At 42.1% G+C, this 14,780-nt stretch overlaps 1 protein-coding gene across 2 annotated transcripts in view; it reads right to left on the minus strand.

The window, feature by feature from the left end:
• The window catches only part of LOC147633605 (uncharacterized), a 103,895-nt gene extending 98,704 nt beyond the window's left edge, over positions 1 to 5,191 (minus strand). For both annotated transcript variants that reach the window (XM_086806734.1, XM_086806733.1), the window contains exons 1-2: positions 4,071 to 5,191; positions 3,720 to 3,801 (exon numbers count right to left, since the gene is read on the minus strand). In XM_086806734.1, the coding sequence (XP_086662860.1) occupies positions 3,720 to 3,801; positions 4,071 to 4,516 (528 nt within the window). In that variant the 5' untranslated portion in view covers positions 4,517 to 5,191. The remainder of the gene's footprint in view (positions 1 to 3,719; positions 3,802 to 4,070) is intronic.
• Between the last annotated feature and the right edge of the window lie 9,589 nt (positions 5,192 to 14,780).

Here is a 14,780-nt window from a genome sequence, read left to right on the forward strand (position 1 = left end):
TCTGTCAAACCTCCGAAGATGCAAGGTAGACTCAGCCATAATGAAGCCTAGCACTAAGGAAAGTAGCAAATAGAAAGAATTAGTACAGCAAATAAGTAGTTGATAGGGCAAATGCACCGCTAAAGATAGAAAGAATTAGCACAATATCAACTGGCCGCAACTCGAACGAAAACTTCACAATGTGAAATCTGCATGTCTGCTAATACGGCTGAAATATATACCTAGATGAATCCAGGAACATGCCCAAATTCACCTTTTAAGAACGTGCCTGTTATATACTCACAGTAGTCAACCCACAAGACTATATAACTATCAACTCCATTATGCATAGTATGGACTAGATACTACGACATCCCCACTAACGTCATTAATGCCCAATTAAAACTGGAAATGACAAAGAACACTTGACACCATCACTGGGGCCGGAAAGGCTCTCCCCCCCTGGCCCCCCCTCAATACAATTCGTATTTCTTAGAGTATTTATATGTATTCAGTTCGTATTTCTTGGAGTATTTATATGTATTAAGTGTTCAAGGGCCCCAAGGCCAAATTTCTCCATAACATGGAGTAAATACAACTGAAAACAAAGATTTCTGTCGATGAAGAATCGGTTGTCGAAGTAGACCAAATCACAGGCAGTCTCCCACCTTCACTGGGTGAACACCCGCCTGTCGATGAAGAATCGGTTGTCGAAGTAGACCAAATCACAGACAGTCTCCCACCTTCACTAGGTGAACACCCGCCCCTCACTGGTCTTCCGGGTCCGTGCACCAACAGGCACGCCCATACTAACACCTGGCAGGGTGAGACACCGCAGAGGGAGTAATACCTTGTGCTCCCAAGTAATACCTTGTGCTCCCAAGTAAGCTTTGCTCCCAGTTTCCCTCAAACCCCATTGACCTTCACTAACTCCTCTAAATGTGAGGGCGCAGTCAGGGTACTCACACGAAAAAATCACCATCCCAATGGCCTTCGATGGTGAAGGAAACTAGTGGTGATGATTGCCTACACAAGACTTAGAAAAACTACATTTAAATTTAATCTTATCTGAATTTGAATTATAGAAACAAGTATCTGATTTAGACTCAAATTCAGATCTAAGGAGAGAAGACCATCCCCTTTAATGTACTCTTGGTTGGTGCAAATAGTAGCCGGCAGCAGGTACTGATGGCGAATTCAGGAGCAGCAAACGGCAAGTACTGTAGTCGGGTACAAGGCAGCAACAGCAAGTGCTATAGGCAGGTACAGAGCAGCAGCAACCGGCAAGTACTGTAGGCGAGTACAAGGCAGCAGCAGCAGCAACAGGTGCCGTAGGTGGTACAGAGGTGGTAGCCAACAGGTACAAGCGTGGCAGCCAGCAGGTACAGAGGTGGCAGCCAGCAGGCGGGTACAGGGGTGGCAACTAGCAAGTACAGGCATGGCAGCCAGCAGGCGGGTACAGAGGTGGTAGCCAGCAGGTGCAGAGGTGGCAGCCAGCAGGCGGGTACAGGGATGGCAGGTACAAGAGCTACAATCATGACCCTGTGAAAATGGGTGCAGCATAAGTGTGAGCATGGTGGTCAGTGAGCAAGATAAAAATTTAACTGTTCATACTTGGGTGCCCGGACAAATGGTAACATGTGTGGACATCCCCAAGTGTGAAGGGGGACCAAGGGATTTAATATTTTAATGTTTATAACCTTGGGTGGCCCCTAGGCATAAGTTTTAATAAACTTAAAAGGGCCTTAGGATTTTTATGGAGAGAAGGGGCTAATCCATTTTTGGAAGTACACGGCTCTCTCCCTTTTTTCTCTCTCTTGCTTTTAGAAAGAGCAAGGCGGCAGGCGGCGTGGACTGGACGCGTGAGAGCTTTTCTGAAAACAGACGGGCAGCGCTGATTGCAGGCGTGGGAAAAAAAAAAAAAAGAGCACACACAGACAGGCTGCAGGACTACATGGGAGTTCTTCTCTTGCTTTTGGAGAGGGTTGCAGGCAGGTTGTATGTGCAGGCGCATCTGATTTCAGGTCTTGTTCCAGCTCTTGGAGAGGAAAAGTGTATTGGCTGCTGTGTTGCGCATCAGAACAGAAACACAGGTCCCCTCTCTATTCCCTCTCTCTGGCTTTTTGGAGGACAAGCTGGCTGCTGTGCTGCAGAGAACATAGGCGGCTGCAGATTCTTTCTCTTTCTCTCTCCTTTGCTTTTGGCAAGAAGATGGTTGTCAGTTGGGAAGTGTGAGTTGTGGGAAGGGAACACAAGGCTGGACAGCAGGTTCTCTCACAAGTTTTCTCCCTCTTCCGGCTGCAAGACAAGAGGACAAGACAGTTTGGCGCTTTTCCTCGAGTCTTTTCTTCCTTGTGGAAACCGACATCAAGACTAAGTTTCTCTTTCTTTGTGAGCAAGTGGGACTGCAAGTGATGTCTTTTGAAGTCTCTCTTTTCACTGGCACATTATGAGGATGTAACGCAGCCAGAAGACATGCCAAGTCAAGAGGAAGATGATACCCAGTTTAAAGCTCGTTTGGCAATGGATAAAGTGCCCAAGACTCCATAAAGTGGGGAATAAATATGGGTAAATGGTGTGAGGGGTGACCAGCCCCTCTAGCTAACATGGTCAGCCCTAAAGGCTAAAAAAGGACACCAAACAAGAAGCCAGCAACAAGGAGATGATGTCTAACAACAAGCACCACTGCTCCTATCAGTACTATTGTACCTTTCTAGGGGACAATCCCTCCTAAGATTCCCTGACTAGCTAGTCAACTTTGGTTGAGCCCCTAAAGACCTAGCACCATTGGTGCCAGAGGATGCTGTAGCTGAGGATAGTTATAATGTTAAGTGGGGGAGAGTGTGATACACCTCGACCCACGGGAACCCAGTAGGCTAAATGGACAGCGCTAGAATGGGTGAAGGGTAGATCAGCCAGCAGGCTGCGGGCAAGCCAGATCAAAGAGCATATAATGGGCAGGTTGGACAACAGTGTGAACGACCATGCGTGTGAAAAGTCGTATATATGCTGGTCGTCATGGGTCCTTTCTACAGGCCGACAGCACATACGTTGGCCTTCTGGAGCACCTAGGCACTATATAATCAAGGGCTGAATATTCAGTTCCAGGTCTCATATCCAATTGCAGTCCTGCAGGGTGTTTCTCTACTGGAGCTGGTGATTTCAGGGTAGCCTTCAGCAGTGTTTAGGCTGAGATCACAGGTCTACATTTTCAGTACCATTTTGTACTTGAAGAGTACCGTTGTATCTCATTTTGTACATAAATATACAGTAGCGTAGGTAGTTGTGTGTTGTGCATGTGTCTCTCTATTCCGTAGTTCTCCATTCTATGTTATTCACTTGCACAGTAGGCACAAGTCTACCACACCCACCAACAATAAGCCATAGGCACTCGTACACTATTAATGGCTCCTATGGTGGTGTTCATCAACTATGCATGGGTGTAAAGCTTCCCTGAATTCTTGACACTTAATGTGTGCAGACTGATGGCTTCCATGGTAGCGTTCATCAACTGTGCATAGGTGTGTAATCATAAGCTTCCCTTATTTCTTAACACCAAGCATGCACAAGCTTCCCTGATTTCTTAACATCATTTTTTTCTGGCTCCACCAGCAATGATTATTTTTTGAGCCGTGATCCTTATCCCCTGGACCCTGGTTGACTCTTGAAATTTGAATGTTCAGAGACCTTTACCAGGTTAAGGAAAGCTGATTTTTAGAAGCAAAAAAAGTAGTACAAACCGTTTCCATCACACGTTGAAGGCCATTGATGCCAAACGAGTGACCACACTGTGTGACCATTGCATCCTCCATGAGTAAGCCCCTGAGGGAAGACAAAAACACCACTGAAAAATGAGGTTAGTGTTCAACCGGTAAACCCCAAAACAACGCATGGCAATACCTTTGTGCAGATACAAAAGAAAGCATGTACCCATGTTACATAAATTCAAAGAACATCCTGAAGTCCTTACAAAATTGTTTCAAATAGCAGCCCCGAAAACAAACGTATGGCAATACCTTTGTGCACATACACAAGAAAGCATGTACCCATGTATACATAATTTCAAACTTTGACATCCCCAAAGTCCTTACGATATAGTGTCAGAGAGCACATGCCGAAGCGAAAGATCACTAGTTGCAGCCTTTTCCTGAAGGGGATCTTCAAACCCAACAGCTTGCACATCCGGTGGTGTATCGATCTGCTGATTGCGAGCTGCGGTGCCACCCATGCCCACAGTGGAAGGAACCAAACCCTCAAGATCACTTTGTGCTTGGCAGGATTGTTGCACAGAATAGTCCATGGCGGTGAGCAGTCCTGCCTCCTTCACAGGGCCTTCAGCTAAGTTGCCATCTGTCAAGTCCGTGGTTGCATTGTCTCCATCTGCCAATTCACGCCCGTGGGTGGACTCCTCACCAAGTCTTTGCACAAACTTTCGGGAATTCCTCAAGTCTACAGGGGGATCACCTGCTAAGGAAGAATCATTCGGTGACCAGAGCTGAGAGGAAGTCGATGCAGAAGATTGCTGAATACCCTGCATCAGAAGGGCAGTCTTATGGCCTTCATTAGCACCGAAATAGGAAATCAGGGAGCTTGATAGGTGCTTGGGAACACGGGGGCGCCCAACTGTTTCCTCAACTTCTAAAGCTTCTTGAGCTTGATCAGATTCGAATACTGTCGGTCCTTTAAGACACTCCTCGCACGCTTAGCACTCTCCCACACGCTTAAATTGATCATAAATATTTTTGGGCTCGCTCATATGCTCTTCGATTGCGAAAATACCTGTGAATTAAAGGGTATCCCTTTTGCTAGGCTTGCTTGTGGGATACATAGTGTGTGAAGCCGAGCCAATCCGCAAGGTTTTTCATCCTTTCTGCACATTCCTGTGTCCTTCCACTGTGAAATTCACCTCCTGTAGCCGATAATTTGGTTCCACAAGCAGCAGAATCGCAGATAGGGCTTCTGCTAGACCTTTGCTGAAAGATCAGTACCCAATTGCTTCGATTTGAGTTACCGCCCAATAAACGCACGCACTCACGGCGAGCTAGTCTCCGAGTGGACTGTGCAGAACGGGGAGGTTTCATGAAGTTCCTGTTGGATATAGCTAGGGTTTAATGAAGACTATTTTTGTAGAAAAGCACAAAACCCAAAAAGGGGCACGGAGTGGTCGTTCCAACCGTCTGTGTGTGATCCCAGTCCATCCCCGGTGCCACACGCGACAACCGTTTATCCCGGTCACCTTTACAATCTAGTGGGGACTGCCATACATGTGGAATGCTATGGACCACGGAACTAATTGCTCTAATATTAATTAGTGCCTATACACTAGCAAAGGTTTTGAAAGCCAAATTTGTAATTTTAAAAAAATCGAAAAGCATAAACTATATTATATAAGAAGAGGGATTACAAGAAAGACTACGGCATGACTACAACCTCTACAGGTTGGTAGAGTTCTTGAAGGCAGTAATGTTCAGAATGAAACAAGCAAGATGTTGCACTTCATCTTCAAGCTCTTTCCCTTCTTCACCCAAAGAGGCGGCTTTCATACTAGATGGCATTGCATTGTCTCTTCACCATTAAGGTCTTCATGGCTTCCATCTCATTAGTTCTAGCTCGGACTTCCACAGTTTGGATTTTGCATCAGCCACACCAATTTCACCTATACAAACAAGATGTCCCTTAGACAAGACATGACATCAAAACTCACATTGTTAAAACAATTTCTGGTTTCTCGTAATCCAGATGGACCAAAGGAACTCAACTCTAATTATATTCCATAGTAATGTATTACAATTAGGAGCAACACCTAGCAAAATATGTTGCTAGGAGAGGTGGCCTTTAAGGACCAAAGAAACACCCAAACGAAGAAAAGATATGGCTTCCCTATTACAAGCATATTTTTTTTTTAAGGTGGGCAATGTTTTCCTCGGCTCTACCACAACACTTACAAGTCCCATCACCAAATCCCAATTTTAGAGCTTTCGAGTTAGTCCATATGGTTTTGCACACAACTAGCTAGAGAAAATATTTTTTTGGCCTAAATAAGTTGGGACCACAAATGTGTGAATCCTATCCCAAAGCAGGTTGTTCCATCTTGTGTTTAGCTTATTACAGTAAACCTTGCCAGGCCAAGCAGGCTGACCATTCCAATAGAAGGCTTTATGGATCCTTTGCCTACTAAGTTGAAAGAGAGGTGGGAGATCCAAGTCCCAGCGTGACTAAGCCTGTTGAGAATCAGCTAAGAGTCTCTTAGAGGGAAGGGAGTCTATAGGTTTCTTGTAATTCTCTTATGGATTTCCAACTTCTACGACTATTGTTCCAAAAGGTCTATCCAATTTGATCAATTTGATCCCCCTCAAAAACCTCAATGATGAGGTCAATTTGATCCTCCAACTTGTAGCCTTGCTTAATCACCTAATTAAGATACTAATCAATATCATTAATAAGTAATTAGCAAAATTTAGCTTAATTATGGTTAAAATTGAAAGAGGGTGTACTAAGCATCAAAGCATATCACATTGCACATTGGACAGGTTGGAACAGCCTAGGAAGCATATCACATTACACATTGCTCATATCTTTGGGAAGTGTGGGAATTAGATCTATCTACTAAGCATTATTAATCTCGCATTAGCATTTTCAACACCACAAAATAAAATTATTTTTCTTATTACCCTTGCATTGTGAACTTCTCTTATTGCATCAAGTTTGAATAAAATGATTGCAAATAAAAGCCTATTCTACATGCCAAATCTTGCAAGAGAATTAGACACTAACATTAATACTCGAAAGAGATCGATAGCTAAGACCTTTCTCACATAGCAAAATGAAGCAGCTATTTGGGGAAGGGTCAAATCCTTAGGTAAACACAAATGGGTATACACATGTGCATATGCATCCAAAGCAAAGCATAGATGCACAAATCACTATGCTAAGTATACCAAATGCACAATTGCATGAGATGATCGCATTGCAAATCATGACATCCACACATAATGCATCAAAGGCACTTCAAGAAGCAATACTCAAGAACAAAGCATTGAGCACAGGTGGCAAGACGAAATCTACACCAAAGGAACAATGAAGAAGACAACGCCAAAAGGTGGACACAAAGACAAGTAAGGACAAACAATCAAAAGCCAGAGTCAAAGCCAAGAGAAAAAGACCAAGAGCAAAGAAAGTAACAAGGGATTTTCATCAAACAAAAGCAAGGAGATCTCAAGCAAGCAAGAGCAACAAAGGAGCTACCAACCACTACACTAACCTAATGTTGTAAGCCACCAAATGAGTAGGCAAATCTATGTGTTCGTAAGCATGCTTTACCACCTAAGAGTAGCCATAGTGAACCTAGGGGGAGTGATGCAAATGTAAACACTCTTAACCACCTGAGAGTAGCTAGTCAAGTACCCAGGGGTGAGATGTTCCATGTCCAAGTCCAAATGTCAATCCACCTACCACCTACATTTAGGGGGGGGGGGGTTGAACTATATGTAAACCTCACATCCAACCATTTTGGAGCAGCCTAAGAATATGGCACCAAGGGGGGGCACGAGGAAAAGGTAGGGAGTTAGTAAGAGTCAAACACCTAGCAAGCAGCCACATAGGCAAAGCAAGGATAATCCCACATATAGAAGCCCAAGAGCATGTACCCAACTCCTATAAAAGGGATCCATTTTCAAGCAATGAACATAACACTTGCACTTATCTCGAGTTTCTTTATGTATGCAAGCTAATTCATCTTGGTGTCATTGTACTTGAGTGCATCTTAATTAGCACACACACTCGCACACCCTGATTATGCTCAAGACTTCATCCACTTTATTTAATCTTCTTCATCACCATCTCCACAGCTATGGAGAGCTCTAGATCCATGTTTTTAACAAGACATATCAAGTAACCTTCTAATTGATATAGGTGATTAAATCTTTTCTCAAGAAATAATCTATAAAAATCTCCCAATGTATGTTTTAAATGTGAGGATCAAAACCATCAAGTCAGAAACTGCCCCACTCTTTACTCTAATCAAGATGCTCAATAAATAGGATCTAAGGAGAAATATTTGGGGTGAAAGGATAAGAATGGTTTTATTTAGGACAATAGAAGTTCTAAGTTCAATAAGCCTTCCCCCTTCCATTGCTCGTCCTCCTAAATCTAGGGGCACAAATAGATTTTCCCCACTTTTAGTGGATGTTCATGACCCCTCCCCCCAATGTTAATAAAAGAGATAACGAAAGCTTCATGCCTTATTTGAATTCAACAAAGAGTTTGAGAAACAAATCGAAGAAATGGATTTCAATAAAGAGTTTGTGAAAGAAATAGAAGAATTTGACTTTCAAAATAAGGACCCTCCCTTAGGTGAAGCCCAAACCAATCAAGCCAAAGAAAAATCGCTTTCAGGAGGTGAAATCCAAACTAGTCAAGCCGAAGAAGAATCTCTTCTAGGATAAGATCCCCCTTATGAATCCCTTGACTAGTCCAAAGATAAAGAATCATTGGATACATGGATGATTGACTCTCAACTAACCAAAAGAAGACAATCCCAGGTCGCATATATTTCCCTGCCCCAATCGAAAAGAAGCTCTCTCAAGGAGACCTAAACCCCCCTTAAAAACTCCAAGGAAAGAAATCAGAATAATCTCCTATACCATAAAGGGTCTCATGGATAGAAGTAGAGCTACCAAAATCAAGGACTAGATTACTAATTTAGGGGTTATTCCTCACTTCGTTTGTCTACACGAGATTAAGGCCTTAGATGACACTTTATATAAAAATTTGCAAGTGATTTCTAAGAGAAACAAGTGGTTCTATACAGCCCACCATGGAAGAAGTCGAGGCACCAACTTTAGGAGTAGGGGAGAATCAATACCCTAAAATCATTAATGTTCACATCAACCCATTTCATAAGTGGGTTACCGTTGCAGTGGATTCAGAATCAGAAGATTTAGGCATTGTCTTTGTGTATGCATTAGGTTCGTCCTCCTCTTAAGCTGACATGTGGCACTCTCTCTCAGGAATAGAAGGACCGTTGGTAGTGGTTGGGGATTTCAATATGGTAGAATAGCCTATGGACAGCAGACTAAAGGGTCTAGGACATACCCTTTAGAAGGACTGCTGGTAGTGGCTGGGGATTTCAATATGCTAGAATAGCCTATGGATAGACTAAAGGGTATGGGACATACCTTTTATAAGGACTGTTGGTAGTGATTAGGGATTTCAGTATCATATAATATCCTATGGACAGACTAAAGGGTATGGGACATACCCTTAGAGGATTAGAAAGAAAATAATCGCATCTTTTGAAGATCAAACATGACCTACAAGGACATGGCCATGGAACTAGAATGTACTTGGAGCAATAATAGTCTGGCGATCTACTGAGAAAAGCTAGACTGGTCAAACACCACCTCTCATCCCTGCTCTTACAATCCTTCCTTGAAGGTGAGTGTTAAAGTAAAAAAAGACATTGTTATGTCTAACCACACACTACCCCCTCCTAGTCAATCTAGCTAGGTCTTCTCATGGGATTAAAGCAATAGCAAATATGGCAATCTACTAACAAAAGCCAGACTAGTCGTCGTCAGACAATACCTCTCATCCCTACTTTTACAATCCTTCTTGAATGTGAGTGTTAAAGTTAAAAAGGGCATTGTTATGGTTGACTCAGTCTGCTAGGTCTTCTCATAGGATTAAAGTGGGATGGTTCCATACAAACCCAAAGCTATTTCAACTACCCAAAGTCAAAGAAACCATTCACAACATTTGGGGCCACTACCCCCTCTTGGTCAATGTAGCTAGTCTTCTCATAGGGTTAAAGCAGGATGGTTCCATATCGACCCAAAGCTATTTCAACGATCCAAAGTCAAAGAAGTCATCCACAACATCTGGGACCATGCTTTTAACTATAACCTTTCCATTGCTAAGACTTGGAAAATGGGAGTGCTAGACACCTTTTTTATATATAATAGGGGTCAAAAGAGAAGTGTCCAAAATAAGGAGAGAGAGAATTGCCAAAAGATATGTTAAGCTCAAGAAAATTGAATCACTAATTGTCTAGGGCAGAATTGATCTTCAGGAGAGATTACTTCTTATAAAAGAAGATTAGAGGCAAGAGGAGTTGATTCAATATAAACACCTCTCCTTGTACCTCATAGATTGGTGGGCCGAAAGGGAGGACAGACCTTCCAAGGAAATCTTCTCTATTCTCAGGAAAAAGTCCAAAAAGACTCATCCCCCCCTTTGAGAAACAAAAGTGGATGACTAGCTGAAACTAAGGAAGAAAAATTAAATATTGTTTATGATCATTTCTCCTCCTTGTTTAGCTCCCCCCAGTCTGAGGATGAAACAAAGGCATGTGTTGCCATTTCAAGAACTAGACAGAAGGTTATCCCTCCCTCCCTCCTTGGTCGCTTCTCTCCTTTCGACCTAGGAACTAAAGGATGCCATAGAGATGCTAAAGGATGGGAAGAGCCTTTTGGAGTTGATGGTCTCCCAGCCGAATTCGTTAAAACTTTTAAAGAAATCCAGGTTCCCCCCCCTAATGATGGTATGGGAAGAAACCCTCAGTTATAATGGCCTCCCAGGCTTTATAAATGAAGGCACCGTAGAAAGGGGTTGAACACGCCCAATATTTTTTATTCATCAAATTTGATTTTGAAAAAGCTTATGATATGTTGGAATGGCCCTTCATCAAGCAATCTAAAAACGATATGGGATTAGGCCCTCGTGTCATCAAGGCTATGTGAACCCTTTTTGGTAATGCTCAGGCCAAGGTATATGTTAATGGGCTATTAACCCAATCCTTATCTCTCCAAAAATCCATCTAGCAAGGTTGTCCCTTGCCCCCCCCATTGTATGCTATTGCAGCAGTGGATGCCTTGGGTTGGCTCGTTTAAGAAGCCAAGAACAATGGTTCACTTAAAGGAAATTTTATTCAGGATAATTCTTTCTAGTCTTCCCTTCTTAAATAGTTTGCTAATGAGCCTTGTGGGAATGTCTCAATATATCCTGTTTAGCCTCAGGTTCCCAAATCAATCATGCCAAAATAGGTATCAAAACCCTGATCAATAGTTTGTTGATGAGCCTTGTGGGAGTGTCAATATTTTCTATTTAGACTTAGGTTCCCAGATCAATCATGCCAAAATAGGTATCAAAACCCTGATCAATGACCCCTTTGAGTGGCTCCTCCAACAAGGATACTCAATCCTTCAATAAGGTCAGACCTCTTAGAAGGGCAAGATAAATGATAGCTTGAGTGAGGAGAACAAGCCTCTGCAAATTTGGGCCACAAGAGGAAGAGAAGTATAAGATTAGGATTAGTGAGTTGATGAAGGTGTTTAACAGTAATGGAATTGAGATTTGGCTACTGAAGACTAAGGGAGAATGATGTGGGCTAAGCCTAAGCTAATGGAGAGCCTCACCTTAGCTTTGATACCATGTTAGAAAACATGGATCTAGAGCTCTCCATAGCCCTGGAGATGGTGTGACGAAGAAGATTAACTAAGGTGGATGAAGCCTAAGCTTACTCATGGCATGTGAGTGTGTGTGCTAATTAAGATGCACTCAAGTAAAATTAGACACCAAGATGAATTAGCTTGGATACATAAAGAGACTTGAGATAAGTGCAAGTGTTATATTGATTACTTGAAAATGGCTCCCTTTATAGGAGTTAGGTACATGCTCTTGGGCTTCCATATGTGGGATTATCCTTGCTTTACGTATGTGGCTACTTACTAGGTGTTTGACTCTTCCTTGTGCTTAATGGCACCGCATTTCTAAACATGTCTTGGGAGAGATCTAACTCCACTAGGGCTTGTGGGTGCCATCTAGGGTTGATTTTTGTCATGGGGTGGGTACCAAGAAGCAAACAACCTAGGGGTTCTAACATGTTCTTGAGGAACGGATGAAGATGGAAGGGGAGGAAAGGAAATTCCACCCAAATAGGGCATCTAGTAGGCTTTGGGCCAGTCGAGGAAAATTCAGGATACCATGTGAAAAGGGAGAGAGGTGCGTTGCAAATCATCCACTGTCCTACCCCAATAGCATTAAGCACCATTTCTTCTTCTTTGAATAGAAAATGAAATATTTATTGGGAAGAAAGTGGGTCCTTTCTACGCAGAATCATCTACTTTCCCAGTTTTCCCTATGTTAACCACATTTTAGAACACATTCATACGACAAACTATGTCTGCACACTTATGTAATGGGTGCTAGTAATACAGATTGTAAATCCCGTCATTTGATGAGGGAAACACCCTAAAGACGCTCCTAAGTATTAAGCTTCAGATAAATAAGAGGATCTTGGTCAGTTGGCCAATCCATAGAGAAAAGCCTTATAACTATATTATGGGCACCTCAGGTCACTTACTCCCGGGTGGCCTAGGTCACTTACTCCCGGGTGGCCTAGTGGGAAAAGGCTTGGAACTATAAAAGCCAATTTCTCTTGTTTGTAACTCATTCTCCCATTTGTGCAATAGAAGTGGAGTGTTCTCTCTCTCCCTCTCTCTTGCAACTCTAATCTAGCATGTGTGGTGTGCTTAGGGTTAGGGTTTAGTGCTAATCACTTGTTTCCTCTTGCTTCCTCTCTCTCCCACTTGTGATCAAGCTACCAACCCGATCATCTCCCGTGGAGATCCCACACAATCTTTGCGAGAGAGGTTATATTACAAATTGGGTTAGAGCAATCGCCCTCGGGGTGACGAGTGCAGGAGGATGGCAGTTGACGAGCGGCTACGATGGAGCTTTTAATCCTTGCTCGAGCTCGGCGGATAGGCAACTTCCCATGACATGTTAGGGTAGGGTTTCCTTAACATCTTTGGCACCACTGTTCGTGAGCGCCAATCCGCTACTTGTCTACGTCGTCTTTAATTCAAATACGACGGAGTCTCCATAGCCCAATGCTAAGTAAGCTTTTTGGCATGCGGTATTTTGATGTTTTGCATGGTTTTTGTTGATGTTTTTGTTGTGATTCATGTATAGCTTTGTGTTTAGAGTAGGATTACTACTTGTTTGAGCGAAAAAACTTGAGATTTGGGTGATTAGAGAGCCTAATTAAGAAGATTTTTGCTTAAACATAAATTAATTTTCTTAATTTTTAGCTTAATCTTGTTCTTTTTCTTAACTCCTTTGCATAGGTAGGTTAGCATTGTTAGATATAACACTAATCCATCAAGAAATCTAAAAAACCCCATTAACTTTTTTACTAATTATAACTAATTTACTAGTTAGTGTGATTAGTGGACATTTAAAAAATAAAAAACCAAAAAATTGAGCCTAGTTGCTTGTAATTAGATTGATTAAAGTGGCATTAGTGTTCTAAACACTTGTCCTAACCCAAATCTATGTTTAGTCCACTCCCATTAGGCCTTAATTAGCAAGATTTAGCACTAATTTAATCTTTTTTATTCAAATTTTCCTCTTGTGAGTGGGTTAATTAGAGACCTAATTCATGAGATTATTTAGAGGTAATCACATCTTTAGACTAGCCTAAACATTGCTAATCCACTTATCAAATCCCCATGCTTAAACTCCTCACCAATTAGGAGTAATTGGAGTGCAAAGAAGAGGGTTAAAGAGTGATTAATAGTTGAATTAAGAAGATTAATCATTAGTTAAGAGTGCCTCTGAATTAGTTAAGTAAGAGTGCCTCTGAATTAGTTAAAATCCACTAATTTAAAGGTAGCCTCTAACTTTAGCCTTTTCCCACCTACCTAGCATTGATGAGGGGGTCTTAGGAGTAATTGGAGTGCAAAGAAGAGGGTTAAAGAGTGATTAACAGTTGAATTAAGAAGATTAATGAGGGGGTCTTAGGAGTAATTGGAGTGCAAAGAAGAGGGTTAAAGAGTGATTAACAGTTGAATTAAGAAGATTAATCATTAGTTAAGAGTGCCTCTGAATTAGTTAAAATCCACTAGTTAAGTAAGAGTGCCTCTGAATTAGTTAAGTAAGAGTGCCTCTGAATTAGTTAAAATCCACTAATTTAAAGGTAGCCTCTAACTTTAGCCTTTTCCCACCTACCTAGCATTAATGAGGGGGTCTTAGTTGTCTCCCACGCAGTTCCCTCCAAATTTGAAATTCAAATTCATATTTTAAAATTTCAAATTTAAATTTCAACTTGCCATGATTGTTCACACCTAAGGCCACGGCCGTATGCTTCTAAGCGTATAGCCGTTCGAAACAAAAAAAATAGTAAATTTTTTTAAAAAATTTACCCCACGGGTGTACCAACATTAAGTGTATGGCCATACCATTCTTATTTTTTTTAAATGCCACGGTAGGATGATATGCTTGTACCAACCTTAGCCACAGGCGTGCTAACCTAAGCATACACCCGTACTAACGTTAGCCCACAAGTGTACCATCCTAAGCATACGACTGTACCAACCTAAGCGTACGACCGTACCATTCTTGGAAAAAAATCTTTTTTAAAAACCACGGGTGTACCATCCTAAGTGTACGCTGATACCAACCTTAGCCCATAGGTGTACCGTTCTACGCGTACAGTTGTACCAACCTAAGCGTACGACTGTACCATTCTCGAAAAAATTTAAAAACTTTTCAAATAAAATTTACCACGGGCGTACCATCCTAACTGTATGCCCGTACAACCTTAACGGGTGTGCCAACCTAAGCGTACGGTCGTACCATTCTCGAAAAAGTTTTTTTTAAAAATTACCATGGGTGTACCATCCTAAGTGTATGCTTATACCAACCTTAGCCACGAGCGTACGCCACCACTTTGAGGGTGATGACACCAATGCATCCTTGCCCATTTCCTATAACGGACATGTGGTTAAAAGCATCCTAGA

The sequence above is a fragment of the Cibotium barometz genome, chromosome 12, assembly GCF_041138505.1.
Source record: "Cibotium barometz isolate CiBa-2024 chromosome 12, ASM4113850v1, whole genome shotgun sequence".
Lineage (NCBI taxonomy): Eukaryota > Viridiplantae > Streptophyta > Polypodiopsida > Cyatheales > Cibotiaceae > Cibotium > Cibotium barometz.